The sequence below is a fragment of the Leptosomus discolor genome, chromosome 20 (assembly GCF_034619465.1).
Source record: "Leptosomus discolor isolate bLepDis1 chromosome 20, bLepDis1.hap2, whole genome shotgun sequence".
NCBI lineage: Eukaryota > Metazoa > Chordata > Aves > Leptosomiformes > Leptosomidae > Leptosomus > Leptosomus discolor.
In genome coordinates this window covers 2,880,740-2,892,547 of record NC_141410.1, presented here as the reverse complement: position 1 = coordinate 2,892,547, position 11,808 = coordinate 2,880,740, and the positions used below count along the sequence as shown (strand labels likewise).

At 58.5% G+C, this 11,808-nt stretch overlaps 1 protein-coding gene across 2 annotated transcripts; it reads left to right on the top strand.

Moving 5' to 3' along the window:
- The first annotated feature begins 223 nt into the window (after positions 1–223).
- On the top strand, positions 224–6,739 carry LOC147414047 (peptidyl-prolyl cis-trans isomerase H-like). Of its 2 annotated transcripts, XM_086476119.1 has the most exons (9): positions 224–289; positions 888–952; positions 1,317–1,340; positions 1,852–1,896; positions 2,339–2,381; positions 3,359–3,451; positions 4,996–5,083; positions 5,378–5,418; positions 6,671–6,739. In XM_086476119.1, exons 1-9 carry the CDS (start codon positions 224–226, stop codon positions 6,737–6,739), a joined length of 534 nt encoding a protein of 177 aa, XP_086332245.1. The 2 variants fall into 2 exon arrangements, with proteins under 2 accessions (XP_086332245.1, XP_086332246.1); XM_086476120.1 differs by lacking the exons at positions 1,317–1,340; positions 1,852–1,896.
- Positions 6,740–11,808: the final 5,069 nt, after the last annotated feature.

Sequence of the window (11,808 nt, the reverse complement as noted above, 5' to 3'; positions counted from 1 at the left end):
GGGGAACGCCAATCTCCTCAAGCCCTCCGCAGGCCCCTGGCACCCTCCCGGCGCCGCCCGGCCTGGCGGGTCGACTCCGGGGCGGGCCGGGGCCACAGAGCCCCGGCTGCGGGGCCGCCAGCCCCCGCCGCTGCCCGCCGGCAGGCAGGGAGGGCAGCCGAGGGAAGGCGCGTGCGCGCCCCGCCTCCCGCTGCCGCGGCCGCTGCCGGGAGAGGCGGCCGCGATGGCGGTGCTGGCGTCCAACCCCAACAACCCCGTGGTCTTCTTCGATGTCGCCATCGGCGGGCAGGTGGGCGAGGGCGCCGCCGCCCCGGCCCCGGCCCCGGCCCCGGCCCCGGCCCCGGCCCCTGGGGCTCTCGGGAGCCGCGCGGCGGGGCCGGGGGCCGCGGGTGCAGCGGGAGGGGCCGGCGGGGGTGCGGTGGGGTGTTGCGGGGGTGCAGCGGGAGGGCGGGGGGGGCTTGTTGGGGAGGGGAGGGGAGCGGCCAGGGGTGCAGGGCGGGGTCTTTTTGTTGGTGGTGCGGGAGGGGGTTGGCCGGGGTGCGGGGGGGGCTGTTGGGTCTCGTGGGGAGTGTAGGAGCGCAAGGGTGGGGGTGCGCTGGGAGGGGGCGGTCGCAGGGTCCGTCGTGGGGCTGTGAGGGGCGCAAGTGGTTGGAGGGGCGCGTCGGGGTTCAGCGGGGGCTGTGGGGTTGCAGGGGCGCGTGGGCAGGGGCTTGGGGCAGTGCTGCGGGGGAGGGGTGTGGAGGTGCAGGGCTGCATCGGGAGGGGGCTTGCAGGGCTGGGGTTGCAGCAGGAGGCTGACTTGGCGGGAGTTGCCTGGGTGCAGCGGTGGGGAGGCCGGTGGGTGCGAGTGGGGCCCAGAAGGCTCATGTGGCCGCCGTCTTGCCCAGGAGGTCGGCCGCATGAAGATGGAGCTGTTCGCCGACGTTGTCCCCAAAACGGCGGAGAACTTCAGGTGAGGAGTGGCCGGCGTTCCTGCGGCTCAGCCTGGAGCCGGCCTGCGAAGGGTTTTCGGTGCAGGAACGTCTCTGGTGGCAGAGCGACTGCCTGCCCCCGCGAACTGCTGCACCTGCTTTGCTCCTCTCTGCGTTGCCAGAGAGATGTGACGGTGCAGCATGCTGATCCCCGGGGGAGCCCGTCTGGCTGGAAGGTGAAGGTCTCCGGTCCCTCTCTGCTCCCTCGGTGGAGCTTCCGATAGGCCCGGTGCATCTATGAAGGGGGCTGCCTTAAGGTCACGGTAGGGCTCTCCTCGCCGCCCGGTTATTTTGCCACGGGCCGACGGATGTGCCTCACGCTCTGCTCTCTTTTTTGTTTTCCAGGCAGTTTTGTACGGGGGAATTCAGGTAAGTGGGTTCTAGTGGGTCTTTTTAAGTAGGCTACTGCGAGAAAGAGGGCTGGGCAAGTAGGAAGAAGGGTCACTTGGGATTTTCTCTCACTGTCCCAGTACAAAAGGAAAGAGGGAGAGAAACCTGCTGGGATGAAGTTGTGCCGGGCTCGTCGGTGAGTCGCGGAGGTGGCAGACTTTGCCATTTGGGCATGACTGTGTTCGTGCTCAGGTCGCTCTAGAACGGCCTGTCTGCAACCCGCAGCCGCCCGTGCTGCAGCTTGCCGCGGGATCCCGTCAAGGTGATGGTGTGGAGGTTGTAGGGAACACCGTCAGTTCATGTGCAGGGCCCACCGGAGGTTTCCCTGTGCCTCCGAGAGCACCAGCTGAGAGCCAGGCTGCAGCGCTTGGTTGTGTATCAAGGCAGCTGCTGAGGTACAGGGCAGCCCTTTGGGGCTCCGGATCCCTGGGAGGGTTTTGCGTGGGCTGTCCAGTGAGTCGCAGTGATGTTCCTGTTTATTTCCTTGCAGGAAAGATGGTGTCCCTGTGGGTTATAAAGGAAGCACTTTCCACAGGTAATTCCCCTGCTTTTGTTCAGGCACCTAAATAGCAGCCTGAGCCAGCTGGGGTTTTGAGACGCGCCTTCAAGGCGTTACTGGTCTGGGAGGCCTTTGTGGGTGGCAGCTAATTGTCCTTCTGTAGCTGTGGGGGATTTGGGGGCGCTGTCAGACGTGTACGCTGGGGTCACTGGGAGGGATCCCCCGTTCCTGGTGGGCCAGGTCAGAGATCATTTTCTGGCATCTGTCACCTAATCGCTGTCCCTGGTCGAAGAGCAGTGGCTCCCAAATCACCTGATAGCAACCAGTAGTTAATATTTGTGGTAGACTTGAGACTGTAGCGTTCGTAGGCCCTGATAACTTCCGTGGTGCTGCTGCGAGGCCAAACTCCTTTTTACCACGTAGTATTCTTCTTGAGGCATTTGTCTGCTGAGAACTAAGTATTCTTTTCCTTGTTTAGGGTGATAAAGGATTTCATGATCCAAGGAGGTGACTTTGTAAACGTATGTACCTCTGTATTCCTTTGGGGCTTCTCCTGCGTGGTGTAATAGGCACTGTTTCCAAGGGTGCGTGCTGATTTGGGGGCTCTGTTGGCTCTCTTTTGAGGTCCCCAGTAGTCACTGGAGGTTTCCTTGTAGCTTTGCTGCCATCTCACTGCAGCAGGCTGTAATGTACTTGGAAAGGAATCGTGAGTCTTGTGTGCACATACCCTCTCCTCCCCCAAAGAGTTCCTCTCTAAAAAGCCCCGTGGCAGTACAGCTCGAGGCTTTTCAAATTGGCAAAGATTTTTTTTTTTTACCCTGTTGTCCTTCCCCGCCTTCTCCTGTCCCCCCGAACAAGAAACCCTGCGAGTTTGTCTTTGCTTTGCGGAGAGTGACCTTAAGTAGGCAACCGAGAAGCATGTGGTGCAAGAGATCGTTTCCGTGCAAACGAACTTTTTGTCAGTGAATTGTGCCAAAAGAGGACAGAGTTTGTGCCGGCAGTGGTGGTCGTGCTCTGAGTTGGGGAGAAGCAGAGTGTGTGGGGAAGGCTGGAGGACCGCGGGGTCTCTTGGCTGTCCTAGGACCCAGTAAAATGATTTCATTTCTGGAAGCGTTTCAAAACGTGAGGGGGCGTGATGAAGCTTTTTTAATCCAAACTTCCTAAAACTTGGTTGTCTGAAAGTCGCTGAGGGGAGTGACCGCACGGCGGGCGGCTCAGCTGCAGCAGACTTTAGGTGGTCGCTAATTGTGATGCTGCTGCGATGCCCCCGCGGGCTTTATTCCTTCCCCTGGAGCTGCTCAAGCATTAGGGCTTGCACCAGACATTGAATGTGTTGGCTCCTGGTGCGTATCGAGGGCAGGGGAGCATCCATTTGGGGCAGAGTTGAGCCCTGTCCTTTTGCGTGGGGCTTTTAAATTTGTGTTTTAATAAACTGAACCGTTGGGTAGCGCTGGCTCAGAACAAGCGCTGAGGCTGACGGGGCACCTCTGTCACCCAGGGAGACGGCACCGGAGTAGCCAGTATATACAGGGGTCCTTTTGCCGACGAAAACTTCAAGCTGAAACACTCTGCTCCTGGGCTGCTCTCTATGGTGAGTAGAAAACACTGCCGTTGTAAGACGGAAAAGCTTTAGGTACTTTCTCTGTGCCCTTTTCCTGGGTGTATCGGGTATTTGCCAGGCAACAGACATCTCCACCGCTGGACCCAAGGGCTGAAAGACCGGCTGTGTGAGTGCTCGTCAGAAGGCTGCTCGTGGGTTAATGCGTGGAGGAACAGCCAGGTCCCGATGATGATCCTGCAGCATCCTTTCTTTTCCCCCGTTGGAGGGCTGGGGCAGGCTTTGCTCGATGAGCTTTGAGAAGAGCTTGGTGGCTCTTGCGGTTTGTGTAGGGTGGCAAGCGGTGGGGTTTTCTTCCTCCCCGATGCTGTTACCGAGCACTGACCTCAGCAAGGGGGAGGCAAAGAGGTGGGGCGTTCCGAAGCCGTAGCAGCGTTCCCAGGGTGCCTTTGCTAACATAGGCTTCCTGTTCCACGCTGTAGGAAAAACTGCAAGCGTTGCCCGTTGCCTGGTAGGAACAGTACCCTGACTTTGGCCACAGACAGCAAGCGGAGCCGGTGCTGCAGCGTTCCTGTCCGCAGCTGCTTCTCGCCCAGCTCTTTCAGCTGCCCTGCCCTTAAAGCACTTGCTTAGAGCATTCGCCATGTGCATTAGTTACTCCTCCCGTTCCAAGCACGGCCCAGAAAGAGGTGTCACGACACAGCTAAGCGAGCAGTGTGCCGTGGCGTGGGACGAGGGATCCCGCGCTGGTCTCGGCAGCTTTGTGTGAAAGCGGCGTGGCTCCGGAGTCGCTCTGCCGGGCCAAGCCGTGGTCCCTCCCAGCTGGGTCCTTCCGCAGCTGGCTAGCGATAAGTAAAAATGCCACGGGACTGTGTCCCGTGCAGCCCTGCAGCTGCAAAACGTGCCCAGTTCACTTGCCGGCCCAGAAACGGGCTTTAGTATCTCCTGGGTGTCCAAAGAGCTTTGAAAAACCGGAATGGACTTAAGCGTGGCAGAGACGTGTTCTTAGCAGAGCGCGCACGCTCCGGGTGCTGCGCTCAGGTGTGAATTCAATTTGCCGTCCGCATCGCGCTGTTCCGTGAGCCCTGTGCCGCTGGGATCGTTGCCTTTCTCATCCTGGTCGTCAGAACAGACACGTTTGGGTTGGTTTGTCCTGAGGAAACCTTCCAACTAGCAGAAAGCTGCTTTTTTTTTTCTGCCCTGGTTTCTGTCTCTTCAGTTTTCCCCGGGACAATACTGCAGCCAGGAAGGACTCGCCACCAAAAAGTTTGGCCTTTTTTCAGGAGCGTGCCCTAGAGCCCAGATTTCAGCGCGATCTTGTGCTGAACGTGCCTGCGTAGAAGTACGGTGGGAAGTTGGTGAGAGCGGCATGACCAGACTGGGTGGCGTGCCGCGTCCCAGCCCGGGGTGCTCTCCTGCGGATGCGTATCTGCTGCCCGTGGTTTGTGTAGCCACAAGCTAAAAAGAAGCTAGGCTGGGTCTAGAGCAACAGCTTTTTCCTACGTGAGGCGCATCTGCCTTCGGTTTTGGCAAGTCTTTGATTGTACACTGTTGGTATTTTGCCATTCTCCCCCCAGGCAAACAGTGGTCCCAGTACCAACGGCTGTCAGTTTTTCGTTACGTGCTCCAAATGTGACTGGTTGGATGGGAAACACGTCGTGTTTGGTGAGTACCGGCAGCGGCGGCCTGGCGTCCCGGCTGAGGGACACTGCCTGTGGCGCAGCTGCTCGAAGAAACAGCCGGGGACTGCTTGTTCTTCGCCCCTCGCCTGTGGAGCACGTTTTAAGAGGGATCGTTTCCTTTGCCCGTTTAGAGCTCGGAAGCCAGCCCTGACGTGGCCAGTAGCTTTACACTGCACCAGACTTTCCAGCGGGACCAAAAGTGCATGTACCTGTGATGAGTGGCGGGGAGCAAAGGTAAATCCGGCCGTATTGAGATGGAAGAATTTTCTCATTCTAGGTAAAATCGTCGATGGGCTGTTGGTCATGAGAAAAATGGAAGTAAGTTGAATTTGCCTATTTCTCCGCGAACGTCCCCTTGGGCAAGTGGTACAGAGGATTGACAAGGGTGGTTCTGTTCTCTGCCGCTGTCTGTTTAGAGGGTACCAGGGAACAGCAGCGTTGATAACTGGTATTACCGGTTGTCGTTGTTATAAAATGGCAGGAAAGGCGTTGAGGCAAATGCTGTCCTATAGATTGACTTTAGAAATGCTGTGCTGTCGTGGTTGCTGGTTGGTCTTTGAGCGGGGATTGTGTTCCTGTGGCTTTATTTGCGACGCTTTGCATTTGTTGGGGAAGCTGAATTGAAAAGCTGTTCCGTCAGCAACCCAGACGAGGGTGTGAAGCAGATCACTTCTGTGCCGTTGCCCGGGATTATTCCGTGGATGCTGAATGATCAGTTCTGCTGATCCGTGATCAGCGTGTTTGATAAGAAAAATGAAAGTCATCTCCTGAAGGGCTTCCAGCGTCGTGACTGGGTGTCTGAGGAGATGAGGAGATGTAACAAACAGCGGTGAGTTCGAGACGGGCGAAACTTAACTCCCTGGCCCGCGCCTGGCTAATGTGCGCAAGGGCCTCCACCCTCGGTCTGGGAAGCGGGGCGAGCACAGAGCTGACCCCCGTCCGGTGTTGAGAAAAGGTCCCGTGCAAGGAAGGGTACGGCGCGGTGTGATGCACGTGTTGCTGACCCTCTTTGCCAGGAGCACCGATGGCAGGGTTGCGGTGTGCCTGCCTTGTGCGTCACTGCAGCGAGGGGCGAGTTGAGGGAAATAAGTAAGAGACTCAGAAAGGAGCAGCTGAGTCCAGCAGAAGGAGAGGTTCAGAATGAGGGTTGCTGTGGGACTGTCTGGTGTTTGGATTCCGCAAAGGCCGTACAAAGGCAAGTTTGCTTCGCGTGTTGCAGCTGTAATTAGTAACTTTCAAGCTTTAGGCCAGAGCAGCCTCAAGCGACGTGATGCCTGCTGTATCTCAGGAGGAGCTCTCTGGCTTTAGCTCTGTGCCTTCCCTCCCCTTGGAGGGATCGGGGTCTGGTCTGTATCCCAAACCTCTGCCCGCAGAGAGAGTGCAGCAGCTTATGGCTGGGTCCGTTGCCCAAATGCGTGATGGTGCTTCTGTGTGACTCGGAGCTGTGTCTGGATTTCCCGGTTCCTGATGCTGTAGGCATCTCTCTCTCAGCCGGTCTTGGAGTACCTGTCACTCGCGGGATTTGCCGAGCTTTTATGAGGTTTAACGCTATACGTTTGTCTGTCCTCAGAATGTGCCGACGGGTCCAAACAACAAACCCAAGCTGCCGGTTGTGATCTCCCAGTGCAGGGAAATGTAGAGCAGTGAAACAGAAATGGGGTAAGTGTGTCTTCGCAGGCCGCCAGTGCAATCAGCCTCTGGGCTGCTCTGCTCCTTTCCTTTTCTCTTGACTTAGTTTCGCAGTCCTTTGAGTCTGTAGAGAGCTGACTCAGCTCAGTGAAGCGCCAGCAAATCCCCACCGTTTTTGGCCTTCCATTCGATGATTTCCAGAGAGGTCTGGAATTGCCCACGAAGACACTTTGTCCCCGCTTCCATAACAGAGTCTTTCAGATCTGTGGCACTCCAGACTCTGGGGAGCTCCTCCTGCTTGATGAAGTGACAACAGGGGATGTAATTGTTCTTTCGTTTCCCTGGTACTTCTGGTGGCGTCGATAGGCTTTTGAAGAGAGGGACGACCTTGTTCCCAGGCTTTCTTGCAGATGGGCAGACCCGTGCTGATGGGTGGGGTCCCCTTTAGGGCTGTCCTCAGGCCCAGGCTTGTTCATCATTTCTGCTTGGAGCACATGATCTCTGGCCAAGATCCAGCTTGAGACCGGCAGCTTTTCCCTTCTAGGGACGAGGCCGGTGCCACCTCGCTGACTTCCCAGCCAGGTTTTAGAAACTGCCTTTCTGCAGCCTGCTGCCTCTCAGCTGCCTGGAGACAAGGAGGGCATCTGCCTTGCCCAGCTTCAGCCAGCTGAGTCAGTTACTTGTCCAGACCCTTTAAAATCAGCCGGGAGAAAGAGGCGCTGGTGGGTTTGGGTTCGGAGGCGGGTGCAGAGGCCCGGCATGGAGACCCAGGAGGACGCCCGCGTTCTCTGGCTCAGGGTGAGCTGATGCGTGCAGCAAGTAGCGCTCCCGTGAAAACCGCTGAGGCGGCACCCAGTGTCACTGCACGGTCTTGCTGTTGTAGGATGAGTCGGGAATGGCCGTCCAGCGTTTCGGACCTGTTTCTTCTGCGTTTCAGCGTTCCTTTGCCGGTGCTTAGGCCTGTGCTGGCTCCATGCCGTTCCATCTCCAGCCGGTTCCCCCACTGCCCCAGTCCTCTCTGCAGGCCAGATCCGCGCTCTTGACGTTCTCCTGAAATTACTTCATCATTGGCATCTTACCTTTTTTGGGTTTTCTCACAGTTTGAAATGTAAATAAAGAATTTTGTTAAATATGCGTGCAGAGCGCATCAGTTGACGTGCTCGGGAAGAGATTCTTCTTCAGGTGAGGAGGACTGCAGAGTCTTCAGCAACGTGTGTTGTCCCTAGCTGGTTCAGCAGGGAGCTTCTACTGGGCGTGGTGGTGCGGGGCCCTGCTGCTGGGCGATTGCGAAATGGGCAAGAAGGGGTGAAGGGAGCATGGCAGAGCACGGCAGTGCCGTGCTACAGCAGCTCCTTTACTGGGCAGGTAAGTCGGGCTGCCTGGCAGAGAGGTTCTTGGCGTCTTGGGAACAGCCAGAGCCTTTCTACACGCAGCCTTGCTGAAGCAGAAGGAATTGGCGCGGCGCAGGCTCCATCCCCGTGAGTTTGCTGGGCTCTGGGGCGAGTCGTGTTGTAAACAAGCGTTTGTAAAACCTCCCCTGGCGCGTGGCGGCACCAGGCCGTCGGGCTGTCGTGTGGCACGGGCGTTAGAGGAATTTACCTGGGTGCGACGTGGGTGTTAGGGCAGGGCTTTGGGCTGGGAAGCCAAGAATGCTTATGCTCTAGGAGCAGAAATTGGGCCTCCTTATCCTGCACGGTTACCGAGGGCGCAGCTGAGGCTGCCGGTCGGTGGAAAAACTGACTTTCTCCTTCCAGAATTGGGTTGCAAGCTGACCTACCTGCTGGGGGACACGCAAGCGCCCCTTGGGGAGGCTGGGCTACGGCGTGAGTTTCCTCATCCGGCAGATGAAAACGTAAGGGAGCTGGGACAAAGCCTGTTCTGTCACCTGCAGGCGCTTCATACCGCCCGGGGACGTCCCGCCGCTCCTCGGGCAGCAGGAGTGTGTTGTGTGGGGCTGTCTTGGGGAGGTGCGGGCCGCGCCCTTTGCTTGGGCGTTACCCAGCGCGAGGTGGCAAGCGCTGATGTGCTGGAGGACAGATCCTGCAGGCGGGCTTTGGTGTGCTCTGTTGTCTCGGGGCTGTTTGAAGTCCTTGAAGCAGGCTCCGGCTGTCGGGATTTCCAGGTCTCCATTCCTGGGGCTGCACAGCTCCTGAAGTCACTCGTGCTCACTTCTGTCCAGCCCGAGGCATCTCGCCTGCTTGTACCTGCAGAATCCCAGGTGATGAAAGAAACACAAAGCACACCGTCCCTTTCCTCTGCAGCCCCGAGAACGCTTTCCAGAGGGGTCTCTCCTGTGGGAGGAGGGTTAAAGATTCCCAAGAGCGAGGAGCAAACTGGAAGCTGGTGACAGCTGTGAAATAGAGGTGACCAAAAAGAGAGAGGCTGGGCTGCCGGTGCTGCTCGGGAAATGTGTCCAGATGGCCCTTCCCTGGGGGGCTGCTGAGGCAGGAGCTTGGCTGCAGGCGGCTCGGGGGAGCTCTGCCTGCCAGCTGCAGTGCTGAGGTTTGCACTGCTGAGGCGGGTACCCAAATTCACTGTACTTTTTCCTGAGGGAAAGCAGCGTATTGCTGGGTCCAGGCTTGATCTGGGGAGTAAAGAGTGAATTTAGCATAGCTTAGTAGTGAGCAGCAATTAGCTAGCTAGACCCAGCACAGGATAAGGGAGCAGAAGCAGCCTTGAAATGTTTGAGACAGTAGGAAGAGCTTGGATGAGAAAGTACACGATGAAGAAGACTCTGAGCCTTCCTCCGAAAGTCCCCAAAGGATGACCACCAGATGGCAGCGCGCGCGCGCCAAGAGGAGGAAACGTGTTATAATACTTTCTGAGAAACAATTATAATATCCCCAGCTATTCTCGGAACTAATTGCAGACACTCATGAATATGCATGTTTTGAGGTAATACATAGAGTTGTAGAATGTGACCCGTGTGCCAGCTAGGAGGAGCGACCCCCCTTGCACCCAGCGCTGTGCTAAACAGACCTGCTTTGGAACTCTCTGCGAGTTAGAGAGTTTGCCTCCACGCTTCAGGGGCAGCAGCTCTTTCTCAGCCTGATGCATGTGTTTCTGTCACTGCGATCAGCTAGTCTCGCTTCCCGCGTAGCAGGGGTCACAGAGCTTCCCCAAATGAACATCCTCGCAGGCTTCATCACCGAGATTTGAAGGTGTCTCCACAATTTCCTCCCCTAGGGTCCCTTGCATGGTGGATTCCCTATTTGCCATTGTATTCTAAGGCTTGTTTTTCTCTGGACTTCCTGAGCATCGTCCAGTTTTGATATCCTTCTGGTTTCAAGGTCACGGTCCCGATGCAGATCCCTTGCGGGACTGTATGACTGTTGGAAAGCTCTTTCCTTCGTTAGCCGACTTGGAGATCTCCTGGAACCGTAAGTGACCAAGATAGCTTGACAAGGCCTATGGCCATACCCCCCCATCGGTTCTTGCGATGGGCTGACCTTGGCCCCAGTCCCCCCCTGGCCGTGGTGTAACGTGGGAAGCTGGGTCCCTGGCTTCCAGTTTTCACGCTAGGATGGGGGAATGGGCAGTCCTTTGGGGGTGATGTTGCAAGGGCTGATGCCGAGGGGATACGCCTTGGTCGGAAAGGTGGTGGAGTGATGGGTCAGCTCCCCGATACCTTCTTGGTGGTTGCCGGTGAGTGAGGTTTGTCTCCTTTTCTGAGGGAGGAGTGACGTAGGCAAGGGCAGGGCTAGGAATCTGTGACCGGCAAGCCCATTTTTCAAGTGCCCGAGGAAAGTGACTTGGTGGACAAGAAGGCTGGGTTTCCCCCGGACCTTGCGCCTGGGGAATTCAGCAGAGCTCTTGGATCTCTCTGAGCCCACGTAAGGTGAAGACGTAGGGGATGGAGGCAAAGAGGAGGTGAAATGAAAGGTGATCCTTAGAGAAGGGCTCAGGGGAAGGGAGGGCAGCTGCCCCCCAGTCTCTCCCCCTCCCTCTGGCAGAGAAGCTCCCCTGGGCAGGAAGGATGGGATGCTGAGGAAAAGGCTCATTAAAGACAAGGCTGCGAAGAGCCCTCTGGCCCGGGGCTGCAGCCTGGCTCCGAAACGGCTCCAGCAGGAGGCATTTCTTTCTGGGAGGAACTGCCCGGGCAGGTGAAAGCAAAGGAGCTCCTGGGGGCGCAGCGCAAGCGCAGGCAGAGGGAGCCGAGCCTGGGCCCTGCATCTGCAGCGTGGAGGGGCCGAGGGGCACCTCAGCCAGGTCCCAAACTGCCGTGGGCAAAGCGCAGACCCTTTGCCCTCCTCCCCGCGAGGGCTGGCACGGGGCTCGGGACCTCTGCGCGCTGCCCGCCCCCTGGGGCGGGGGGTTAGACCCGGTCCCCCACCCGGCTTCAAGCGCCAAGCGGGGCGCTTGGGCCCGTCCGCTCCCCGCCAGCGCAGCCCCCCCCCCGCCGCCGTTCTCCGGGGGCTGATGGCGATGCTTTAACTGCACTCAGGACGTGTCTGAGGCAGCTCCGCCACGTCCCCCCCCCCGGCCTCCCCGCCCCGCCCCGCCCCGCCCCGCCGCGGGGATTAACGCTGCCGGGCTCCCGCCTGCTGACTCCCGCTTCTCTCCCGGCAGCCGGGAGCGCCGGGGCTGCACCCAGCCCTGGGAGCGGGGCCGCAGGCGGGGGCCGCCCGCGCGGCCGCTCTGCCCCGTGGCTCCAGGGCTGTGGTTGGGATTGCCCCCGGCTGGGGAAGGGGCCTTGAGGCCCCTCCGTCACTCCTAGCGAGCGTTCAGGATCTCCCCTCTTTGCTCCTCTGGATGTCCAGGTCCCCTCCTTGCTGCTGCGCCTATTCCATTTCCCTCGCCCCCTCCATCTCCCTTCTGGCCCCTGGACCCGTCATCCTTGCGCTCGGAGCCCCTCCTTTTGCCCCCCATCTTCCTTCTCCGCACGTTCTCGTCCCCTCCCTCAGTGCTCGGGCACCTCCCGCTCCCCTCCGCAGGCTTGCACGAAGCAAAGTGGAAGGGGGAAGAGCAGGAGCAAAGGGGAACGACCGGGTCCGAGTACAGATCGAGGGGAGCGGAGAAAAGTGGGCACGTGCTGGAAGGCAACTTCTCCCAGTTTCGTTTCCAAAGCTTGTAATTTTG